Source organism: Hemitrygon akajei, chromosome 4 (assembly GCF_048418815.1).
Source record: "Hemitrygon akajei chromosome 4, sHemAka1.3, whole genome shotgun sequence".
Classification (NCBI taxonomy): domain Eukaryota; kingdom Metazoa; phylum Chordata; class Chondrichthyes; order Myliobatiformes; family Dasyatidae; genus Hemitrygon; species Hemitrygon akajei.
Window position 1 is genome coordinate 63,199,575 of NC_133127.1, and position 25,070 is coordinate 63,224,644.

General features: G+C 43.5%; 1 protein-coding gene across 3 annotated transcripts in view; it reads left to right on the plus strand.

The window, feature by feature from the left end:
• The first annotated feature begins 817 nt into the window (after nt 1-817).
• Nucleotides 818-25,070, plus strand: part of LOC140726386 (cystine/glutamate transporter-like) — a 167,902-nt gene continuing 143,649 nt past the window's right edge. For 2 of the 3 annotated variants that reach the window (XM_073042690.1, XM_073042691.1), the window contains exon 1: nt 818-1,391. In XM_073042690.1, coding sequence (XP_072898791.1) covers nt 1,109-1,391 — 283 coding nt within the window. In that variant the 5' untranslated portion in view covers nt 818-1,108. Of the gene's footprint in view, nt 1,491-8,607; nt 8,708-25,070 lie in introns of all 3 variants that reach the window. The other variant, XM_073042692.1, reaches the window with a different exon arrangement.

Below are 25,070 nucleotides of genomic sequence, written 5' to 3' on the forward strand. Positions count from 1 at the left end.
TCAGGCTCTTGAATAAAAGGGGATGACTACACTTACTTGCCCCTTACTGAAATGTTTCCCACAACTCATTATCTCATATTCTCATTATTTATTGCTATTTATTTATGTTTGCATTTGCACAGTTTGTGTGTCTCTGGTTGATCTTTCATTGATCCTGTTATAGTTACTATTCTATAGATTTGCTGAGTATGCCCACATGAAAATGAACCTCATTGTTGTATATGGTGAGATATCTGTAGCTAGGTAAAAAAAACTTACTTTGAATTAGTACAATAGTGGACAATGAAGAAGGTTGTCTCAGATTACAACAAGATATTGGGAAATTGGGCAAAGGAATGGCAGATGGAATTTAACTCAAACAGATCTATGGCAGGAAGTTAAACCAGGGCAGAATATAACTTAGTAAATGTCAGAATGTTGTAGAACAGAAACAAATGCATGTTTCCCTATTGTCTATATAGGGTGTTTGACAAGAATCCCGAGTGTCAGAGTCTAAAATGAAATAGTGTATAATTTTTATAAAACAGTAACTTGAATCATTTTCCAAGATAAAGAAATCCCAGAAATATAGAAAAGTCCTAACATGTGGAAAGAAATGCAGATGGAGTAGATCCACCGACCAGACTACATTCGAAATTCTCTTTGCATTCTTTTACAGGCACGTGAGAGAATGGAGGGGTGAGTGGGATTAAGCATACCTGTCTGTGCGAGAGAAAGAGGATAGGGATTTGACGGCGTGCGAAGTGGGCGGGGCCATTTAATGGGGCGGTACAGATCGCCGAAATAGTGGGGACAGGTTCGGATTTACCATAACTCTTTGCTTTCTGGCTGATGCAACGCGGCCTGAGTGGTGACATCAACCAAGTTTTTGTTTGCTCGGGAGCAAGCGGAAGTCAAATTGTGGCTCCCAGAACGCAGAGACCGATGTAAGCATCGGCTGAAACATACTGTATCTTAACTTCGAGATGTACAGACACTGATACGCATGCACACAGGAAAAAACACACGGAACGTGTAACTTATCAACATAAAAAATAAACAGCGTTAGCAAGAAGTAAATTTAAACCACTCAACCTGCCTTGATATATTCAGTATAGGTTATTAAAACATGTCCAGTGATCCACTACCCACCATCTGCAGCGGAGAACGCTACAACCCGGACACCTGTGGATATGTGCCGAGTAATACGGACTCAGGACAACCAAGTAAAAAAGCACACGAGAAAGTGGTTTTAAAGAAGAAGGTAACTCTGTTGAGAGGTATATCGATTATAATCGGGACGATCATCGGCGGCGGCATTTTCATCTCTCCCAAGGGGATCCTGCAGCACACCGGTACGGTGGGCATGGCGCTAGTGATGTGGACTGCGTGCGGTGTCCTGTCGCTGTTCGGTGAGTCGTGCTCCACTGCTCAAACTTTACGGGGGTTGTCCTCGCTTGCTCTTTGTTAACTCGGGAAGACATGATCAGCGGCAGTGATGCTGAAAAGTGGTAGGAGGATTCTGATTACAAAAGTTTTAGATTGTGGATTAACTCCACCGCGGCAGAGCTAATTTTAAAGCATCGGCGGTGAGGAATCTTCCTTTTGTTGTAAGCCTCCAGCTCGCAACCCGATACAATAGGAAAGCAAGTTGAATGACTCTGCTGTGTGTTAAACTGAAAACCACATCCGATGAATTCCAGTGATAGGATGCCAATCAATGTAGCACATTGTGTCCAGATTCTGAATATGTACGCATTGTGCCACGATTATCACACACAGTTAATCCATATGCATGGCACTGTTTTGTGAACTCAGCCGTGAGGAACATGTACCTCAGTCCCAATCGCCGCATGAAATTTCAGGATACAAATTCCACCCGCCCTATTTTGCCCCATCACTGACGGTAACACGTGGTCTTGCTCCTGGGCCTGCACCCAACCGGTGAGATCTTGCGGATATTGATATGTCTTCCCTCTTTTAGCTCATTGTTGTTATTGCTGGTGCTGACTGAGGCACGGGGGCAGGAATTTGTGCCCATAATTTGTCCTTTAATTTCTGGACAAAAATTGCATCCACTGCCAAACCACCAGGTACACATCTAACTTTCTACCTGGTCACCACCCACCCCCCACCCCAGCCCAGCCCAGCCCAGCCCAGCCCAGCCACTGGGAACTTCTTGACAAGTGGAAGCAAACACACACTCAAGTGCGGTGAATCAACTTTGCAAACTTTTCGTGCCTTGACTGGCTGACTAGAAGCTGTCCTATAATTATTCTAATGAAATTGGCAGGTTTATTATTATCATCAATATAATAATAGACTATAGTCTAAAACATTGACACATTTCTAGACTATGAAGATTTTGCATGGTGTAATCTTGAACAGAAAAATAGTTATACTAGCCACTCTAATGATGGTGTACAAGCAGCAATAAAATTAAGATAAAGCAACTGTGTTTGGTAGGAATGCTGACCAGGGTTTGAATCATTTTGATTGCTCTTATGAAGCATTTGTCAGCAGAAGTATGTTAGGGAAGGAAAACACTAAGTTTATTGGAAGTTTAACTCCTTGTCCACCTTAAATGTATAAAGGGGTAAAGGAAATCTCTAAAAAAAACATTGCCCCATTATTCACACACAAAATGCTGGTGGAACACAGCAGGCCAGGCAGCATCTATAGGGAGAAGCACTGTCGACGTTTCGGGCGGAGACCCTTCGTCAGGACTAACAATAATTACTAATAGTTAGTCCTGACGAAGGGTTTCGGCCTGAAAAATCGACAGTGCTTCTCCCTATAGATGCTGCCTGGCCTGCTGTGTTCCACCAGCATTTTGTGTGTGTTGCTTCAATTTCCAGCCTCTGCAGATTTCCTCGTGTTTGCCCCATTATTCATACTGCTGTCATACCTAAGAGAATAGGTATTTGTTGTAATTTAGGAAACTCAGGAATCAGATTATAGACAGCAAGATCCCATAAACAGTCCTATAATTACGACCAGGGTGGAGATACAAGAGACCGCAGATGCTGGAATCTGGGCACCAAACAAATTGCTGGAAGAGCTAAGCAGCTTGAGCACCATCTCTGGCATGAAAGGAATTCCCCATTCCCCATCAGAAACATCTTAAAGCCCTCTACTTCTTTTAACAGCGATCCAACTAGTTCCCTTCCACTAACACTCTCATCCGCTTGTCTGAACTTGCTCTTACCCCGAGGAACTTCTCTTTCAGCTCCTTTCAACTCCTGCAAGAAGTCAGTCCTGATGTTGGTTTTCGACCTCAAATGCTGACAATACCTTTATTCCCACAGATGTTTGAATCAATTCCCACAGATGTTTGAATCTTCCACAAGATTGAATAATGATCAAATTCTCCGATTTTGGCTCAGGCAGTTATCATTATGTAAGAGCTTAAACAATGAAGTAGTAACTTGGTGTAATGTGTGTTGAAATGTTTGGAGGTTATGAAAGGTGTTACATGAATGCATTTTTTTTCTTTTTAGTATCAATTAATTACCTGAGCACATTTGGATAAAATGGGAAATTCAACTGTATGTACTTAAAGGAAAATTGTGTCTGATACTATACAATATAAATAAGAAATTTTAGGTCATTTAAATGAATAATTCAAATATCTTATTCTTAAATCAGGTAGTTTCTATTGTGCAGTTTCATTTCAATGATACTGAATGTGGCAAATCACACTGTATATTTGTTTTATACATTATATTTAATTAGGTTTTTTTCATTGTTGTTTCTGCTCGGCTAACTTAAGCCAAAAGCTGTCGGAGTTTTAAGCATATCTTAATAATAAGTCTCATTTGAAGTTACAATTTTATTTGTGACAGAATGCATCCCAGTTTTTGGTGTGGCTTAAATAGTGTGCTAATTTTCACATAATGAATATGTTCTGGGGAAGAAGGTAATTAAGTATGGTGGAAACAAGATCAAAAAGATAACTAGAGGACTTGCAACCAGTCAAGGAGAGCACTAAAGGACATTTGGTACCAATGTTATTCATAGAACCAACCAACTTTGTGGTGCTTCTACCTTAATTGTGACATCAAAGCAACTTCCCAATTTCATTTGCAAGACTACCCAGTTTTCCTCTTACGTACTCTATATTCAATTCTATGATATTCAGCACTTTATAACGTATGACTTTTCTATCGATGCTGCCTGACCTGCTGAGTTACTCCAGCATTTTGTGTGTGGTGCTTTGGATTTCAAATATCTGCAGATTTTGCAGTTAATATTTGTAGGTAAAATATCCATACTTGTTCTTTCACAATAGTCAAATAATTGCCCTTCATTTTGTTACTGAAGATTTAGATCTGAATGCTAGATGCATATCTAAAGCTCAACAGAAAACAGGATGGTTATTAGGAAGTGGTAAAATAAACATTTCCAGACAATCTAATTCAGATTTGTTTATTATGGGATAAATATTATTGAGATAATTGAGGATAACTCCTGTGGAATTTTGAGATGGTACACAGAATCTCATTGTAACACTTTACCCAAGCACAGTATTTCTAGCAGTCCAGCAGCACCTCAGTGTCGCATGAAGTTTATTTGTGCTCCAGATTCTGTAGTGAAATGTGAATCTGTAATATTCTGATTCCAAGGTCAGAGTTGCAAATTGAATAACAGTATAATGTCTCTTTAAATGGCAGTCGATTTAAAAGCAGGAATCTAACCGAGTAGCTTAGCTGCATAACAAAATTAAAGAAGTAAAGCCAGGACATTGTTCCCACTTAATTTGCAGATTGGCTTTCTTCCAAGAATTCTTTCTAATACAGCCACAAATCTCATGTGGTGTTCTTCATTATGACTCAGCAAATTCACCTTCTAAGAGGGTGTGACAGAGGAAATATTCACAGGAAATGGTGGAATTGCATGCAATATCACCAGATACTCCATTTTACGTTTCTTAATTAAGGGATAAACATTGCTCTGAATACTGGGACCAGCTCCCCTAATTATGTCATTGTCCTTATTTATATCTACCTCATATAGCACACAAGACTTTGGCTGCAGATTTCATTCAAAAGACTGCAACTCTACTCGTGTCACTTTCATAGTACTGGGTGGATTATTCACCTTGGTTATGAACTCAGTCTCTGAAGTTGAGGTTGAAGCTCAGTCTGAAGTGAGAGGGTTACTAGACAAGCCAAGAAGTATACTGTATGTAATTCCAAAATGATGTAAAACAAAAATGTAAAAGTTGCAATTTGTTGACTTTTGTATCTGAAGTAGAAATCATCAGCTGTCGCTGTGAGTTTTTTATGTATGCAAATCAGTCTCCAGTGCTGTTACCTAACATAGTTTACCAACTTGGGTAACAGAAAGTGACAGAAGTATTCAAAGAAGAACAGTTCTGCTCATTTAACATAATGCAAAGACACGAGGGGTGATTGATTTGTTTGTGGCCTAAAGTAGAAGGAGTCAATTTTAGTAAACCTAGCACATTTATTTTTCAATAAAAACACAAAATGCTGGCAGAACTCAGCAGGCCAGACAGCATCTATGGGAGAAGTTAGTGATGTCGTTTCGGGCCGAAACCAATCATCAGGAGTGAAGTAACATGGGATGGTCAAGGAGGGATAAGAAATGGGGGGAGGGATGAAGTAGAGCGCTAGGAAGTGATAGGCTGAAGGGAAATGGGCTAGGGGAAGGTGGAGAATTATGGGAAATAAGAGAAAGAAAGGTATGTCTGGGGGGAGATTATATTGAGGGGGGAAAAAGAGAGAGAAAGAGAACCAGACTAAAATTATCGATAGGGATGGGGGTAAGGGGGGGGCAGGGGTATCAACGGAGGTCTGTGAGTTGAATGTTCATGCCGGTAGGTAGGAGGCTACCTAGGTGGGAGATAAGGTATTGCTCCATCGACCTGCGTGTGGCCTCATCTTGACGGTAGAGGAGGCCATGGACAGACATGTCGGAGTGGGAGTGGTCTGTGGAATTGAAGTGTGTGGCCACAGGGAGATCCTGCCACTGCTGGAGGACCGAGCGCCGGTGTTCGGCGAAACGGTCTCCCAGTCTGCGGCAGGTCTCCCCAATGTATAAATGGCCACATCGGGAGCACCGGATACAGTATATCACCCCAGTTGACTCGCAGGTGAAGTGGTGCCTCACCTGAAAGGACTGTCTGGGGCCTGGGATGGTGGTGAGGGAAGAAGTGTGGGGGCAGGTGTAGCACTTCTTCCGTTTGCAGGGATGAGTGCCTGGAGGGAGGCTGGTGGGGAGGGATGGGGGGATGAATGGACAAGGGAGTCTCGTAGAGAGCAATCCCTGAGGAAAGCCGAGAGTGGGGGGGAGGGGAAGATGTGTCTGGTGGTGGGATCCTGTAGGAGGTGGTGGAAGTTACAGAAGATTATACGTTGGATCTGTAGGCTGGTAGGGTGATAGGTGAGGACCAGGGGGACTCTATCCCTGGTGGGCTGGCAGGAGGATGGGGTGAGGGCAGAAGTGCGTGAAATACGGGAGACACGATGGAGGGCAGAGTTGATAGTGGATGAAGGGAAGCCCCTTTCAGGGGAATAAAGTCCCCCTGGTCCTCACCTATCACCCTACCAGCCTACAGATCCTACGTGACCTCCTACGTGATCCCACCGCCAGACACATCTTCCCCTCCCCCCCCGCTCTCGGCTTTCCGCAGGGATCGCTCGCTACATGACTCCCTTGTTCATTCATTCCCCCCATCCCTCCCCACCGACCTCCCTCCAGGCACTCATCCCTGCAAACGGAAGAAGTGCTACACCTGCCCCCACACTTCTTCCCTCACCGCCATCCCAGGCCCCAGACAGTCCTTTCAGGTGAGGCACCACTTCACCTGTGAGTCAACTGGGCTGATATACTGTATCCGGTGCTCCCGATGTGGCCATTTATACATTGGGGAGACCTGACGCAGACTGGGAGACCGTTTCGCCGAACACCGGCGCTCGGTCCTCCAGCAGTGGCGGGATCTCCCTGTGGCCACACACTTCAATTCCACAGACCACTCCCACTCCGACATGTCTGTCCATGGCTTCCTCTACCGTCAAGATGAGGCCACACGCAGGTCGATGGAGCAATACCTTATCTCCACCTAGGTAGCCTCCTTCCTGCCGGCATGAACATCCAACTCACTGACCTCCGTTGATACCCTGCCCCCCACCCTTACCCTCATCCCTTTCTGTTATTTTAGTCTGGTTCTCTTTCTCTCTCTTTTTCCCCCCTCACTATAATCTCCCCCCAGCCCTACCTTTCTTTCTCTTTTATTTCCCATAATTCTCCACCTTCCCCCTAGCCCATTTCCCTTCAGCCTATCACTTCCCAGCTCTCTACATCATCCCTTCCCCCCCCCCCCCCTTCTTATCCCCCCTCGACCGTCCCATGTTACTTCACTCCTGATGAAGGGTTTTGGCCTGAAACATTGTTATTACCTCCTCCCATAGATGCTGTCTGGCCTGCTGAGTTCTGCCAGCATTTTGTGTTTTTATTTATTTCCAGCATCTGCAGATTCACTCGTGTTACATTTATTTTTCAATATAGTCTTCTCCTACGTTTACACACTTAGTCCAGCGGTCATGGAACATACGGATCTTGGACCTCCAGAAACTTTCCACAGATGGGTGATTGATAAGTTCATGGCCTAAGGTAGAAGGAGATGAGTTATACAGCTCTCATTACATGCACATGCAGGTCAATTCTTTGAGTGATTATGCAGAAAATTTGAAGTTAATATCTCCTTCTACCTTAGGCCATGAATTTATCAATCACCCATATAAGTTCTTAACTGATGAGTTATTAACTTCAAGCTTTCTGCATAATCACTCAAAGAGAGCTGTATAACTCATCTCCTTCTACCTTAAGCCATGAACTTATCAATCACCCCTGCTGTGGACAATTTCTGGAGGTCCAAGATCCGTATGCTGGACTACGTGTGTAAATGTAGGAGGGGACTATGTTGAAAAATAAATGTGCTAGGTTTTCTAAAGTTGACTCCTTAGGCCATGAACTTATCAATCACTCCTCGTATGTATCCCACAATTTATAAGGAAGCTTTGTGAGTTTCCTTGGTAATATTTGAAAGCAAGAGGAAATTATTAATCTGTATGCAATCACTGCCTTTTAGAACAAAGAACGATACAGCACAGGAACAGGACCTGTAGCCCTCAAGGTTTCTCCTGACCAGGATGTTCAATTAAACTCATCACTTCTACCTGCACCTGTCCCCTCCTGTAATGTAGCAACCAGAATTGCTCATGATACTCTGTGTGTGGCCAAAGTTTTATCTTATTTATATAATGCTTAGTTAAGTAACTTAGAGAATTGAAGCTGCTGAAAATTAGGATGATAGTTTGAAATTAATGTATTTATGGATTTTGAATCAAATTAGAATTCATTTTAAGTATATATTACAGCAAACCAGTGGACTTAATGACCTCAGTGTAATCTACTTGATAGCTTTACCCAGCTTACAAAAAAGTGAGTGATTTAGATTTACTTTTATATTTGGTGGGTAATTCAGAGAAATGTTATCTTATACAGTATCTTTCATCTGGCAAGATGCAAATTCAGCATTTCAACCGAAGGATTTTTTTCTATTTTTCCAAATGACCATTATCCTTTTGAATTATTTGAAAGATGTCGAATCACCACTTTGAAACTATGTCTGGCAATTATTCTGAAACTGGAGCTGATTTTGTGAACTTCAGTATCTCCACTGTAAATCTGCTATTACAAGGTAGGACAACCTATTGACTGTTTTTCCATAATAACTTCCAGTTAACTTTCATTATCTTGCATTTTTTAATACTATCAAGTCTATTGTTGGCTCATCTTATATTTCTCTTTACTTGGAGGCACAAATCTCAGCATGTTGTAGCAATGGGGTGGATTGTTTGTAAATAGGAAAGGGAAAAAAGAGATTAGATCACAATCATGGCCAAAAAAAATAGCCTATTGTAGTGACCCACTTCCCAGCGCACTCGAACCGGCTCACAAAGTGGTGTGCGCCAGCATTGAATCCGGTCCCAAAGAGGGCGCCAAGCCTGCTTCACCAGCAAGGGGAAAAGCCCGCGCGCGGGACAGGACTGTGAATACGCGCCCCCTACAGCATTCCCACCCGGGGAGGGCAGGATCAGGAAGGCTTTAAAGCGAGGCTGCGAAGTTTGAAACTGAAACTCTTTTGCAACTGCAGCTCACCGACAACGTGTCGTTATTTCAGCGCTGCGTGTAGCACACCGCTACAATTGGTGACCCCGACGGCCCAAACGATATTTGGACCAGAGTTGAACGACGCCGCATCTGTTCATGCAGTTTCGGTAAAACTGCCAAGCTTTTGGACGCTGCGACCTCACCTATGGTTCCAGCAAGCAGAAGCCCAATTCAACATTCGGCAGATAACCTCGGATGCCACACGTTACTACTATGTGGTGAGCTCCCTCGTCCAGGAGACAGCCGCCCAGGTTGAGGAGTTCATACAGTCGCCCCCGGAGGACGGCAAATACACAGAATTCAAAGCCCTGTTCATAAGGACTTTCGGACTCTCACGGCGCGAACGAGCTGCCCGTTTACTGCACCTGGATGTTTTGGGGGACAGGCCACCATTGGCTTTGATGAACGAGATGCTGGCCCTGGCCGAAGGACACAAGCCCTGCCTCATGTTTGAGCAGATGTTCCTGGAGCAGCTGCCCGAGGACGTACGTCTGCTGCTGTCCGACGCGGATTTCAGCGACCCCTGGACGGTGGCGGCCCAGGCAGACTTGCTGTGGAACGCCAAGAAGGAGAGTGGGGCGTCCGTCGCACAGATCACCAGGCCACGCTCCCAGCAGCAAACCAGACCAGGCCAGCCCACAGAGCCCACTAACCCCGGAGGGAGGGGTGAGGAGACCAACGAACAATGGTGCTTCTACCACCAGCGGTAGGGCGCAGAAGCCCGCCGCTGTAGCCCGCCCTGCAAGTTCCCGGGAAACGCCAGGGCCAGCCGCCGCTGATGGCTATGTCAGCTGTCCATCGGGATAGCCTCCTGTATGTGTGGGACCAGCGGTCGGGACGCCGTTTTTTGGTCGACACCGGAGCCGAGATCAGTGTCTTACCTCCGACGAGTTACGACACCCGCAACAGGGCACCGGGTCCCACCCTGAGGGCCGCGAACGGCAGCACAGTAAGGACCTACAGCATCCGTACGGTGCAACTACAGTTCGGCTCCAGCTGGTTCACGTGGGACTTCACACTGGCCGCCGTAGCCCAACCGCTCCTGGATGCGGATTTTTTGCGAGCTCACAGCCTGCTGGTCGACCTGCCCAGGAAGAGACTGGTCCACGCCGAGACCTTTCAAACGTTCTCCCTGGGTGAAGCCCAGTTGCCGGCCCCACACCTAGACTCCATCACACTGTTCGACAACGACTTCGCCAGAATCCTGGCGGATTTCCCATCGGTTCTGGCACTGCAGTTCATGGCAGCCATGCCCAGACACGGCGTACAGCACCACATCCTGACACAAGGACCACCCCTCCACGCCCGTGCTCGAAGGCTTCCCCTGGACAAGCTCCGACTGGCGAAGGAGGAGTTCAAGAGGATGGAGGAATTGGGGATCATATGGCGGTCTGACAGCCCATGGGCTTCTCCCCTGCACATGGTGCCCAAAGCAACAGGGGGCTGGAGACCATGCGGCGACTACCGCAGGCTGAACGAGGCTACAACACTGGACCGCTACCCTGTGCCACACATTCAGGACTTTGCAGCAAACCTGCACGGCGCACGGATCTTCTCCAAGGTAGACCTCGTCTGAGGATACCATCAAATCCCGATGCATCCGGACGACGTCCCCAGAACGGCACTCATCACCCTATTCGGCCTTTTCGAGTTCCTCCGCATGCTGTTCGGCCTGAAGAATGCCGCACAGACGTTTCAGCGGTTAATGGACACGGTGGGACGCGACCAGGACTTCGCTTTCATCTATTTGGTTGACATCCTCATAGCCAGCAGCAGTCGTCAGGAGCATCTGTCCCACCTCTGTCAACTCTATGCCCGACTGAGTGAATACGGCCTGACAATCAACCCGGCCAAATGCCAGTTCAGGCTCGACACCATCGACTTCCTGGGCCACAGGATTACTAAAGACGGGGCAACCCCTTTGCCCGCCAAGGTAGATGCGGTCCGCCATTTCCCCCGACCCAACACAATCAAAGGCCTTCAGGAATTCGTGGGTATGGTAAATTTCTACCACCGTTTCCTCCCTTCAGCTGCCCGAATCATGCGCCCCCTGCTCGCCCTGATATCGAGTAAGGGCAAGGACATTACCTGGGACGAGGAGTCCGCCGCCGCTTTCATTAAAACCAAAGGAGCCTTGGCAAACACCGCGATGCTAGTGCACCCCAGAACAGACGTCCCTACCGCCCTCACAGTGGACACATCTAACACGGCAGTCGGTGGAGTGCTGAAACAACTCATCGAGGGTCGCTGGCAACCCCTGGCGTTTTTCAGCAAACACCTACGACCACCCGAGCTCAAATACAGTGCTTTCGACCGGGAACTGTTGGCGCTATACCTGGCAATCCGGCATTTCAGGTACTTCTTAGAAGGTAGGCCCTTCACCGCGTTCACGGACCACAAGCCGCTTACCTTTGTGTTCACGAAAGCATCCGACCCCTGGTCGTCCCGCCAGCAGCGACATCTGTCCTACATCTCCAAATACACGATGGATGTCCAGCATGTCCCGGGAAAGGACAATGTTGTGGCGGACGCCCTCTCCCACCCTAACATCCAAGCCCTGTCCCAGGGGGTAGACTATGAAGCGCTGGCGGAGGCGCAGCAGGCAGACGAGGAGATCCCTCATTACAGAACCACAGTCTCTGGTTTGCAGCTCCAGGACCTCCCCGTAGGCCCAGGTGAGAGGACCCTACTCTGTGACGTCACCACTGGCCAACCTCACCCCGTCGTCCCGGCAGCCTGGCGGCGGCGCGTTTTCAACTCCGTTCACAACTTAGCGCACCCCTCCATCAGGACAACCATCCGGATGGTAGTCAACAGGTTCATGTGGCACGGACTCCGCTAGCAGGTCAGTGAATGGGCCAAAACGTGCACGCACTGCCAAACAGCCAAGGTGCAGCGGCACACCAAAGCCCTGCTGCAGCAGTTCCACCCCACCTGCCGGCATTTCCACCACATTCATGTGGATATCGTGGGCCCCCTGCCAGTGTCGCGAGGAGCGCGGCACCTCCTGACTATTGTGGACCGGTTCACAAGATGGCCAGAGACAGTCCCGCTCGCCGACACCACCTCCGAATCTTGCGCCCGAGCACTGATCGCCAACTGGGTGTCTCGCTCTGGTGTACCGGCCCACATTACCTCCGACAGAGTTCACCTCCAGCCTGTGGTCAGCTATGGCCAGCCTTTTGGGCACACAGCTGCACCACACAACTGCCTACCACCCACAGTCGAACGGACTAGTAGAGCGTTTGCACCGTCACCTGAAGTCGGCTCTCATGGCTCGCCTCAAAGGGCCTAGCTGGGTGGACGAACTCCCCTGGGTCCTGCTCGGAACCCAAAGAGGATCTGCACGCCTCGTTGGCCGAGTTAGTGTACGGCGCACCCCTGGTCGTCCCAGGGGAGTTCATACCAGCCCCAAGGGGGCAAGAGGAAGAACCCGCAGCAGTCCTGGACAGACTACGTGAGAGGCTCGGTAACCTGGCCCCCATACCCACTTCACAGCATAGACAGAACCCGACCTGCGTACACAGAGACCTGCAAAACTGTAAGTTCGTTTTTGTACGATGGGGCGGACATCGGGCACCACTACAGCGGCCCTACGAGGGGCCATTTACGGCGATCAGAAACAACGGGTCCACATTTGTGCTGGACATTGGGGGGAAAGAGGAGGTTTTCACAGTGGACCGACTGAAACCGGCCCATGTGGACCTGGTGCAGCCAGTCAAGATTCCGGCACCGCGGCACAGAGGCAGACCTCCCAAACAGAGTCCGACCCAGACTGTGGACATTGGGGGGTGTATCGCCGGTTCTGCAGGGGGGGGTTATATGGCGACCCACTTCCCAGCGCACTCGAACCGGCTCACAAAGCGGCGCGCGCCAGCATTGAGGCCGGTACCAAAGAGGGCACCAAGCCTGCTTCACCAGCAAGGGGAAAAGCCCGCGTGCGGGACGGGACTGTGAATACATGCCCCCTACAGTATTCCCGCCCGGGGACGGCGGGATCAGGAAGGCTTTAAAGCGAGGCCGCGAAGTTTGAATAAACCTCTTTCGCAACTGCAGCTCACCGATTACGTGTTGTTATTTCAGCGCTGCGTGTAGCACACCACTACACTATGATACTTTCTTAAGGTAGCTAACTGTACACTTAAACATAGCCCCAGAGAACAGAGTGTTGTAAAACAGGGAGCTAGGGATACAGGTACATAGTTTCCTGAATGTGGACATCATACTTGCCTTCATTGGAGGAGCACAAGAGTTGGGCCATCTTTTTATAGCTGTATCAGATGTTGGTCCAACAGTACCTGATTTTCTGTGTGCATTTCTGGTTGCCATACAATAGGAAAGATACACTTAAGCTAGAGAGGGTTCAGAATATTGCAATGACTGCAGGGCTTGAGATAAAAGGAGAGATTGGATAGGCTGGGACTGGTTCTCCCTGGAGTGAAGGAGGGGCCTTGTGGATGTTTATAAGATCATAACTAGGATAAGATTGATGGTGTAGTTCTTTATCCAGTGTAAGAGAGTTGATAACTAGAGGGCTTGGGGTTAAGGTTATAAGGGAAGGACTTAAAGCAGACTGAGGGTCAAGATTTTCATATAGAGGATGTGGGGTACTTGGAACGAGCTGTGAGAGGAAGTGGTAAGTTTGGGTACAATTACATTGCTTAAAGGACATTGGGACATGTTCATTGATTGGAAAGGCTTAGGGGGATGGATTAGCTCAGAAAGACAACTTGTTCAGCATGGATGTGTTAGGCCTATGGGCCTCTTCTCATGTTGACTAACTCTAGGACTTTAATAGATCACAACTAAGTCGAGCAATTGCACAGGAGGATGCATGCAATTCAAAAGAACAGCGGCTATATTTCATTGGTAGTTTGAGGACACTTGGTATGTCACCAAGGACTTGCACATTTTTACCAATATACTGAGGAGAGCATTCGAACTGTTACTTCACTGTCTAGAATGCAGGAGCCACTGCACAGGATCAAAAAGAGTTGCTGAAAATTGCAAACTCAGCCAACTCCATCATGAGCACTAGCCTCTACAGCATCGAGGACATCTTCAAAAGGCGATACCTCAAATAGGTGGCATCCACCGTTCAGGACCCCCATCACCAGGATATATGCTCTTTTCATCACTTCCATCAAAGAAAAGGTCCAGGAGTGTGAAGATATACGCTCAACATTTTAGGAACAGCTTCTTCACCACCACAATCAGATTTCCGAATGGACAATGAACCCATGTACACTACTTCACTATTTTTTTGTTGCTCTCTTTTTGCACTACAGTACTTATTTAATTTAATTATGTGTATATATATGTTTGTGTGTGTATATATATATATATATACACATATACGTTTGTATATATAAATATACACAATAAAAACAAACCCATTTCCACCCACCTCAACTGCCAACCCAGTCACACCCTTGTAGTAATATAGTGATTTTCACTACCTCAGGATGCTGTAAAATGTTTTGCAGCCAAAGAATTATGTTTTAATTCTAACACAGAGATACACAGCAAGGACCCGCAAACACAAATGAGATTAATGATGAGAAAGTGGGGGTAGGTTACAGGACAGGGAAATTAAAGATATCAGATTGGACAAACAGACAATGAGCAACTGCTGTACAGTACACTCTTGCATAATGAAGGGTTTGTGTTCCTAGAAAATTCATTTACAGTTTTTTATAACATGGATCTTTGACAAATAATTGAAAAAAATTGTTTCTATCACATTCTGTGTTTATTTTGTTACATTTTCTCATATTAATGAATTTTTATTCTTATTTCATATAGTTGGTAGTGATTTGAATTCCAAAGAGTGAATTTCCATGATCCACATTGCTGTGATGTGGGAGTAAAAGCAAATTGCCGTCTATACCTTCTGTTTATTTTATTTCTCTCACCTTTGATACAGAATGACTATCTGAGCATTTCCTGCATTTTCTGTTTTATTTCACATTTTAAGTATTTGTAGTGCTTGATCTCCCACTATCTTACACTGAGATACTGGAAAGTAATCAGTAATTCAATCTAATAATAAAGTTATTTTATTCATTGAAAGTGTACATTCTTACTGAGGCATACTTCACAGAGGTAGGCAGACACTTCAGCATGATACATACTAAACAATAGATCAGCAACATAGAGAGCACATCCTATAGTTCTTAAATTGAACAGTTTCCACTTTTGGAAAATTGATTTTGGTGCCGTTGCTTGAGGGATAAATATTGGCCGAGTCATTTGAAAAACATTGGAGAATTTCCCTCCTATTCCTTGAATTGCAACATGGGATCTTTTATGTCTATTTGTGAGGGCAATTTACTATCTGTACTGTGCTGCAGGATGACTCTTCCAAATCGCGTCATGCCCTGTGTCAGACTGGAGCGTCAACCTAGATAACATTTTGATTTAATACTGAAGGAAAGGGGGAGAGGTGGGGATTAAAAACAAATAAGCAAAAATAACATTTACATTCGCACTGCATTTTTCAACATCACAGGAGATGACAAGGTACTAAAGGGATAATTTTTCTACCTTTCGCCCTGATGAGTGAGGAAGCATAATAATCACTGTGAGCATTGCAAGATGCTACAAGAGTCAATATGATGGTAGTTAAGGTGTGTATTGGCTAGACCATGAAGAGAATGTCCCTGCTATTCTTTATCATTTGACCTTAATACTCATAAAAATAACAGCATCTCTACCATCTCAGTACTCTCTCTCTACACCAAACTCGTGAATATTTTCACAATGTTACGATACACCAAAGGATTCTGCCAAAATTCTTTCTTTAGGATGGCTTGAAATCTCTATAGTTATTAAGAAATCAGCATAAACATTCAGAAGGGGACATTAATATCAATTATGTTTCCTTGTTAAATATATAAATATTAGAATTTGATCATTTAACAATTATCCATGCCATAGGAAGTTACAAGAGAATTTCAATTCAATCACTTTTGAACAAGTATCCTTAATTTTAATGGAAAGGGCTGGAAGTGAAGATGAATGCAAATGAAGATAATCATCCTTTCATTTACATGGGCTTGTACAATAGCTGTATTGTACTGGAGAGGATACAGGTCACTTCATGTGTTCTGCAATAATATACCTGTACCTCAGTATTTTACTTCATAGTGTGGCATAATTGTGTATATACACGGCAGAACAATGGTGCTTCACAATGGGCAAATCAAGAAAGAAAAACATTTGTGGGTTTAACAAGGCACATTTTCATTCCTGCTCCGCTTGATCACAATCAGTAGAGTGATGTAGAATGTTATAAGGAGAGTGGTGCAGAAGTGGAGAGGATTTGGAAGGAGAGTGAGAGGGAAGTGTCTGGGAGATTGATATTCACCAGCTTCCTTGAATAAAAGGTTTGAAAAAGACTTAGCTTCTTTGTGATTACGCATACACTGACATGAAAAATATCCACAGTCTTTTACAAAGTGTCAGCTGAATCTTTTAGGCTTCACCTGTTTCTTTTATAAATACAGGAAGAAAAACCTTCTTAAATAGTAGTGACAGAAGACTTCCTGAACCTCACCTGCTCTATTGTTTGAGCAGAGATGGGACAAAAACCTTTTACATAATAACATTCATATTGGAGTCAGCAGTTATCTTGTTGGACTTGTTATTAAATGACAATGGCATAGAATTAAAGGCTTGAAGATATTTCAAAGCCTAATTTACCAATTTGATAAATTACTTAAGGTGAAAGTAGCATATAAAGTGGAATGCTTGTGGTAATCTCAGAGAAGGCATCTGGAGCTATACAATATTTATTGTTTTTCGCCTACTCTTTAAGAAGAGTTGTACTACTGGTGAAACCTTCTGCAGATTCTCCCCAGTTTAAAAACAGCCAACTTATGTGCAGCCTGCACATCCAGATGTGTAGTTGGGAGACTGGTACTATGGATTTACTAGTTGTTGTAAGCATACAGGCATCTTCTGCTGTGTGGGAACTCAGTTTATGGCCACATTTCTGACTTGTGAACTTTTTCTGGTTACAAACAAGAGAAATTCTGCAGATGTTGGAAATCCAAGCAACATTCTGCAACAAAATGCTGAAGGAACTCAGCAAGCCAGGAAGCATCTATGGAAAAGAGTAAACAGTCGACGTTTTTGGACTAACACCCTTCATACATTCATTTCATGGGAAAGGAACCCTGTCATAGCCTGCAAATGACTTATAGGTACCTGAGCCTCATCAGAAAGGCTTTCCCTCTGCTGAATCTAATGTCAGGTGCCCAATGAATTGTTCTGCTTATATCAGGAGAGCATGAACTACATAAATAAAACAGGCACGATAGCACAATGCACTCTAAGTTACTTTTTACAATAGAACATGGCAAATTCAATGGAAATCAACATAAGGAAGAATATAAAGCAGCTACCAAATGATCATTATCATTCATTTTATGTTAACAAGTCAATAGCTATCCCATTTTACTTATCTGGTTTGCTTTCCTGAATGTGAGTTCAAAAATAAAATGAATGATACAGATTCCTCCTTGTTATTTAACTACTAATTTTTGGCATCACTGCTAAGGTCAGAAATCAGTACTCAACTACAAATGTTGCTGAGAATTTGAATCCTGAGAAAAGGATTAATGGAAACAAGGAAACCTGACAATGAGGAGGAATCTGTTGCTACTGCCTATCTTCCTTATATTTCTATGGTTTCTGGAAGGACCGACAGGATCCTGAACAAATACCAGATTAATACCATCCACAAATCCGTACAGAAGCTCATGGACAGCTTCCCACTTACTCCCAGGTTTTAATGTGCTTATTTTCAATAAAGTTTTGATATGATCCCATGAGATGCCTGGTAGTGTGAGTCTCAGAACAGACACTACCAGGTTCAAGAACTATTATCACCCCTCAACCATCAGGCTCCTGAAGCAGTGGAAATAACTCCATTCAACTTCACTTGCGCCATCCTTGAACTACTCACACAACCTATGGACTCACTTTCAAGGACTCTTCATCTCACGTTCTCAATCTTGCTTGCTTGTGTAATTATTTATTTATCTATCTACTTATTTATTTGTTTGTGTTTTTGTTTGTTTTCTTCTCAGCTCAAGCTTGTAAAACCTGAGGTACGGGCAGAGCCAAACAGACTAGTTTCTCAATTGCTAGGAACTTATGGGCTATTCTAGTAGTGGTTAGTATTTCTGAAGATATTCCTTTGTAGCCTTGATTGTTTACTGCTATTATATAATGCCTTTAGGTTGATAGTATTATTGGGACAATGTATACCTTGTTCTTGTTCCATAGTCTTTCAATTCCCTCTTTAAATTCAGCATATTTCTGCTGTTTTTATCTTAGTGATTTCTGCATGTCATGTGTGTTAGGAATGGCTATATCTATTAAGTAAGTTGTCCCTGCTTGTTTATCCTGTATTATTATATCCAGATAATTGTTATGGATTGCCGTATCTGTAATAACAAATTGGTCATAATATAATCTGTGGGACTTTGACTCTAAAACTGGATCAGGCTTGTATTTGTAGTAAGGTGTGGTGTATTATATCAGTTTGTATTTTAAAGCAAGATTTTAGGGAATGATGTGTGCCTGTGTAAGTAATCAGATTGAATTAAACTGCTGCAGGATCCTGTAATGTGTTGGATTGTTTCTGGTTTCTTTGGGCATTTACTGCACGTATCATCTTGAATTTGTCTGTCTTTTCTTATATATATATTTGATAGAAATAATAATAATTATTAATATTATTTCTTTTTGTATTTGCACAGTTTGTTGTCTTTTGCATATTGGTTGTTTGTCTCCCCGGTTGGGTGCGGTCTTTTATTAATTTTATTAGGGTTCTTGTATTTACTGAGTATGCCCACAATAAAATGAATCTCATGGTTGTATATGGTTATATATGTACTTTGATAATAAACTTACTTTACATTGCAAAGAAGTCAAATCCTACTGAGTGCAGCAAGAAACAAAGGGTATTTGTTGGTCAGTGTTTTATTGTTACCAGGAGAGTTCCACAGTTCAGTTTTTTGTTCTTTGCTTTTTTTTATGTATGTTAATTATCTAGATCCACATTAGAAGGTAAGGACACCATATGGTTTTACAGGTAGAGGAATGCTGTGGAAGATATTAATGACCTAGACAGTTGAACAAAGAAATGACAAATGAAATTTAATCTGAAGAAGTGTGGAAGTGTGAGATAATGCATTCGGGGAGTTACAACATGGCAAAGGAAGACATAATAAATCAAAAGTTACTGCATGTTATGGAGGGAAAAAGGGAATGTGGATTGTATAATCCTGAAAGATAGCAGGAGAGATTAATAACATAATATCAGAATAGAGATGTTATCCTTCAACAGAATCACAGAAATGTAAGAAAGATATTATGGTAAAAATCTATGTGATACTAGTTGGGGCATTTCTTGAGTTCTGCACACAGTTCTGGTCACCTCAAAACAGGAAAGGTATAACTGCCCAGGAGAGACTACAGAGGAAACTATAAAACTGTAGTTGTGAGGAAAGATAGAATAAGCTAGGATTTTTTAGAAGAAGGCAAGGGAAGACATATTATGAGAAGACAGGTAGAAAATATACAAATCTATCAAAACTCAGGAGTAATTTATAAAAAGGATTACAATGAAATGAGGGAAGCTTTTTTTTCCACAGAATAGGAACCTGGAACTCACCACCTGGAGGCTGCTGGAGTTCAGAACTCCCACCACATATTTAAGTGATTCTTGGATACGTACTTAAAGAACCACGGTTTGCTAGTTACAAATCAAATGCTAGAAAATGAGATTAGGTGAACTTGCTCTTTTTTGACAGCACATTGCCTGCAGAGTATCTTAAATTTCCAAGATCCTATGAAGTATGACATGTACTGTCATCTGCCACCTTCATTGAACACTTTAAACTGAGCAGTACCTTATGCTAAAAAAGAATAAAAATTTCTAGCAAAACAAATTCTTATCAAATTGCTTTGATTTTCCGTATATCAATGGCTTGGATTTTACAGAATAGCCCGCGTGTAAATTCCTGAATTTTTGCAACTCCCACTTGAACGTGGAGACTTTACCTGTAGGCTGAGCTCACTTGTATTTCTTTAGATGTGTCTTCTGCTACATGCCACTTGGATTCCAACACTGGGATAAAAGATTGCTGGAATTTTCTTTTATTTAAGCAGAGCAGTCTGTTCATAAACCCTGCTCAGGATACATGAATTTATTCACTTGAACAGAAAGTTTGCAGCTGCAAAGATGAAATTTAAGATTAAAATATGTTCCACTGCCTTATTCAATTATTTGAGTTTTAAAAAATCAAACTTTTAAAGTTACTTATTTATCATAGGTTTTTAAATGGTTCTGAATGTCCACTAGAAAACATTATAACTTTGGAAAAATGGCAAAGCTAACCAAGCTTCACACTCAGTCAAAGATTTAATTTTCTTTTACATGGGTGAAGCTTGTTGTGGTCCACCCACATTGTACAAGGTTAGTTCATAATGCTGACACATTCCAAGTAGTTTGTCAGCAGGAGTGACTGAACACATTTCAAGAAAGGAAGTAAAAGCCCTAGTAGTTTGAAATAGCATTGTGAGTCATCAAAAAAGTCCCCATTGTAGAAAGCTAAGTGTACATGGTAGCACTTCTGATTCATTATTTTATATGGCTGCTGTTGACAAATTAACACCATCCACATATTTTGAACTTTACAATACATTACCAACCAGACTGCTGGCTTTGTGGCTCATCACCCATTAATGCCACCAAATGACGTCCAGTAAAATTCACCAGCCGTCATGAACATTTGCAGAATTTGTACATTCAATTATTAATATATTCTAATTGAGAAGCACCAGTACTCATCAGCATATTAGAAATCTGGGTGTCAAAGTTTCAAAGTGCATTTATTAGCAAATAATGTATAAATTATACATCTTTAAGATTTGTTTGCTTACAGGCAGTCGCAAAGCAAGGAACCCAAAAGAACCCAATTAAAAAAAAATAAGACAAACCCCACAGTGCCCACAGAAAAAGCAAAAAAAAAATCACAAAATAAATAATATAAACAGTAGAAGCGAGCAACGACAACTGCATTCCGAAGCAAATTGAGTCCTTAGATCCAGATCCCAGGGGCAGCCTGGAGTAGGCCCAAAGCTTTGATATTCAGTTCATCATAGTAGTGGGCAAATCATCACCAAGTTTGCAGACACAAATTACAGCAGTTGGGAGCAGTCTCACAGTCTTAGCATCACAGAGAGAGAAACGTCGCACTAGGACCCAGGTTCCCCCGCAGTGAATTGCTCTGGCCCTTGAACATGCTGTCCGTCGATTTGCTTTGGGCATGCATTTTGCTGCTGAAGAAGCCATTCTCAACCTCTCCAAATGGGCTCAATGCTTAAAGTGATCCACCCTCATAACCGGATTAGTTGGACGGGCATCAGAATTCCTCTGACCAATCTTCTCCCCTCCAAATTGTTCATTCCCACTAGCGTGGCTGCAATTCCAAGTGCGTGGATTTTGCAGCACACCAGCAGGGTACATCCTGTGAATTCCCTTTACCTTCACTTGCTTCTTCATTGTTTGCAGTGATAGCTTACCACAATTTACCTCAAATGAAGTGTTATTAGTAATGGGTTTAATCAAATTCCTTTGTTTTTGACTATTAGCAAGCCATCGCACGTTTTTGGTAGCACCATCTTAAACCAGAAGTGGCATTTTTAGCTTTGGCGTTTTTTGGGGACACTTGACAGAACAGATCAGTGTTTCACCTATATCAGATATATAGGTGAAACACCTAAAATAAACAAGTAATTTATGTACGTCATTAGTTAGTGGGATATTTTTGCCCCTATATCTTTAGATATCTATTTGTATCTACCGGTGTGTAGTGGCATCAACACTGGATTTCGAAGCAGATGGTCTTGAGTTTGAATCTAGCCGGGTCCCAACCTGAGCAGCAGCAGCCGCTGCTTGGAAGCAAGTTCTGGTAGTCTACTTTCATGCCTTGCCACGAAAACCCCATGGACAACTAGTCGACGCTGTCTCAACAAAGATTATGAGTTTAAGTCCCATTTCAGACATATTAAAGAGAATTCTGCAGGCCATCAGATGTTAATACTCTATGGCATATTTTTGGAGGGAGAGATGAAGAGACTCTCCCTCAACTTTTCATTACTGATGCACATAAATATGAGTCCAAATTCAAGTTCCAGAACAGCTGTCGGATGTGGCTGGGTTTACATGTTATGTCAGGCTACAGGACAAAGTCAGGCAGCATCCCTTCCTAATGAGCTTAATGCAAACTATGCACATTGTTAGCAGAAGGGGATTGGAATGTTACAACCACCCTGACAATCTCCAATGAAACTATATCCACAGTCACTGTTACAGACATAGATTAGTGTTCCAGAGAGTGAACTCATGTATAGCATCTGGTGTCCCTGGCCATGTCCTTAGATCCTGTGCAGATCAGCTGACAGGGATACTTGCAGACATTTTTTTACATATCCGTGCTTCAGTCTGAGATTTACACTACCATCATCCCGTTTCCTAAGAAAAACAAGTTTACATGCCTTAATGACTACTGCCCATAGATCTAACATCCACCATCATGAAGTGCTTTGAGAGGTTCATCATGGTATGAGTTAATTCCAGCCTCTTAGTCTACATCCACACTAGACCGGATAATATTGAAAATGCCGGTTTCGCGTAAAAATGATAGGCGTCCACACTATGCATTTTTGAAAATATCGCTGAAATGGAGATTTCAGCGAATCTCCTCCTACTGGGCATGCACAGGACACATCTACCAAAAACAAGCGACATGTTTGGTGTCAAATCTCACCGTAAAAGTGCGCATTTGTGTAGTTACTGTTGGAAAGGAGAGGAGAGAGAGATACCACTTCTACCTCTTCCAACGATTCTGAGTGAGGCACAGAGAGATCGGTATTTACTGACAATTACCTTTATTATTCAAACTAACAAATACGTGAATTTATACACTAAATACCTTGTGCGCACACCTGCTGAGTACCCCTGACTCTCCTGGATAGTCAAAGAATAGCAAAGGTATTACCCGGGCGGAGGAATTCACGCTGGCCGGGCGCTCCTTGTTCCTCGTGGTCCCGGCTCACTCTCCACGTGCTTCATGCAGGGTTTTTCTCGCTTGTGTCTGCGATGGTTATTCTTCGAAGTTACCGCCATCGACGCACACAAAGCATCCACTTTTATATCCATTGCTCATCAATTCAAATGTCGCATTCCCGTGTCATTGGCCGCAGGTCATGTGTCTGGCCTTTAACACCTGGTCATTGGCTCTGGTCCAAAGCAGCCTCCATCTATTGGCCTCTCCCCATCAAGGGACAGTTGCTGACTCATGGCTCTTTGTTCTCAGTCAGCAATGAGCTCGAATCACCTCAGGCATTCACAAGTCTGCATGTTATAGCCAACCAAAGAACACCTCACAAACAACTCCTTATTTGGAAATGACCTCCAGTCCAGCAGATTACCTGGTTTTTGTGTCTTCTTTAAAACACTAATCAAGTCCAGCATGTCAAGCTCACAAAATGGAGAATCGAGTGTCTTCACAAAATGGAAGCCTCCATCCCCCAAGCACACGGCAAGAACAAAGACTGTTTCCACTGTCCTTGATTCATTTGAATTCACTGATTTGAAGATTGTCATTCTTTCTGGCCAACATTACAGACTAGAAAAACTTAAAACAACGGACAGCTGTTGGCTGTCGCACAGGAGAACTTAAAGTAAAAAAGAACAAATACTGGGGTGTACGGAGGCAACCAACAGGGAGTTCACGGACAGATTGACCCGGCTGACGACGAACATTGAAAAACTGACTAACTCTGTTGCATTATTAAAGCACCTTGTTAAATGTACAAAACATGTCTGCATCAGTGTTATCTTGTATTTCCATACAATGTTACATTAGGCTGTTACACATCTATTGTCAGAGAAGTACTTGCATAAATAGGTAAACCACCTTCATACGAGCAAGGACAGAAAACAGGGCAAAGTGAGTATACTTATTTATTCAGTAAGTTATGGGTCAAAGTATTTGGTGAGTACATTTCTAACTCTTCTGGCTTCAGTCTCATTGCCATCTGTTCTGAAATTGTTAGGTTGCGTTCAAGAAAATGAAATAGCGCGCTGCTGTCTGACAGCGTTTTCAGATTTCTCCGGTTACCCTGTCCACACTGATCTGCCTGAGCAGCATTTTCAAAATTACCCACCCTGGAAAGCGTTTCTGAAAAGCTCTGGTTTCGGGGGATGAAAATGTCGTTTTAGTGTGGACAGAGGGTAAAAACGAAGAGAAAAAGCTTTGGTTACAGATTTATCCGGTGTAGTGTGGACGTAGCCTTAGACAGCCTCTACCCACTGCAATTCACTGACCATTGAAATACACTGACATACACTGGCCCTGGCGAATCTGGATGGTAAAGACACCTATGTACAACTATTGTTCCTGAACACAATTCCACCTTTAGTGTCACAATTCTAAGCAAACACACTTTCAAACTCCTAGATCTGGGAATCAGCATCACCTTAAGCTCCTGACTTCCTGACCAACAGATTATAATCAGTAAGGATAGGCAGCAACACTTTTACCACAAGTATTCTCACCACTATGCTGAATCATCCCTTTTCTGCTTTTTATAGACTACCCAGATTTTGCTTTAATTGCATCTGCGAGTTTGCAGACAAAACCACAATAGAGCACCTTATCTCAAATAATGATGAGTCAGAGTACAGAAAGGAGCTCGAGAGCCTACTGATATAGTGCCAATAGCAATAAACTTTCCCTTAGTGTCAGCAAACCAGAATAGCTAGTCATTGAGCAAGAAGGGGTGGTGCACAGGAACCTATTGCGTTA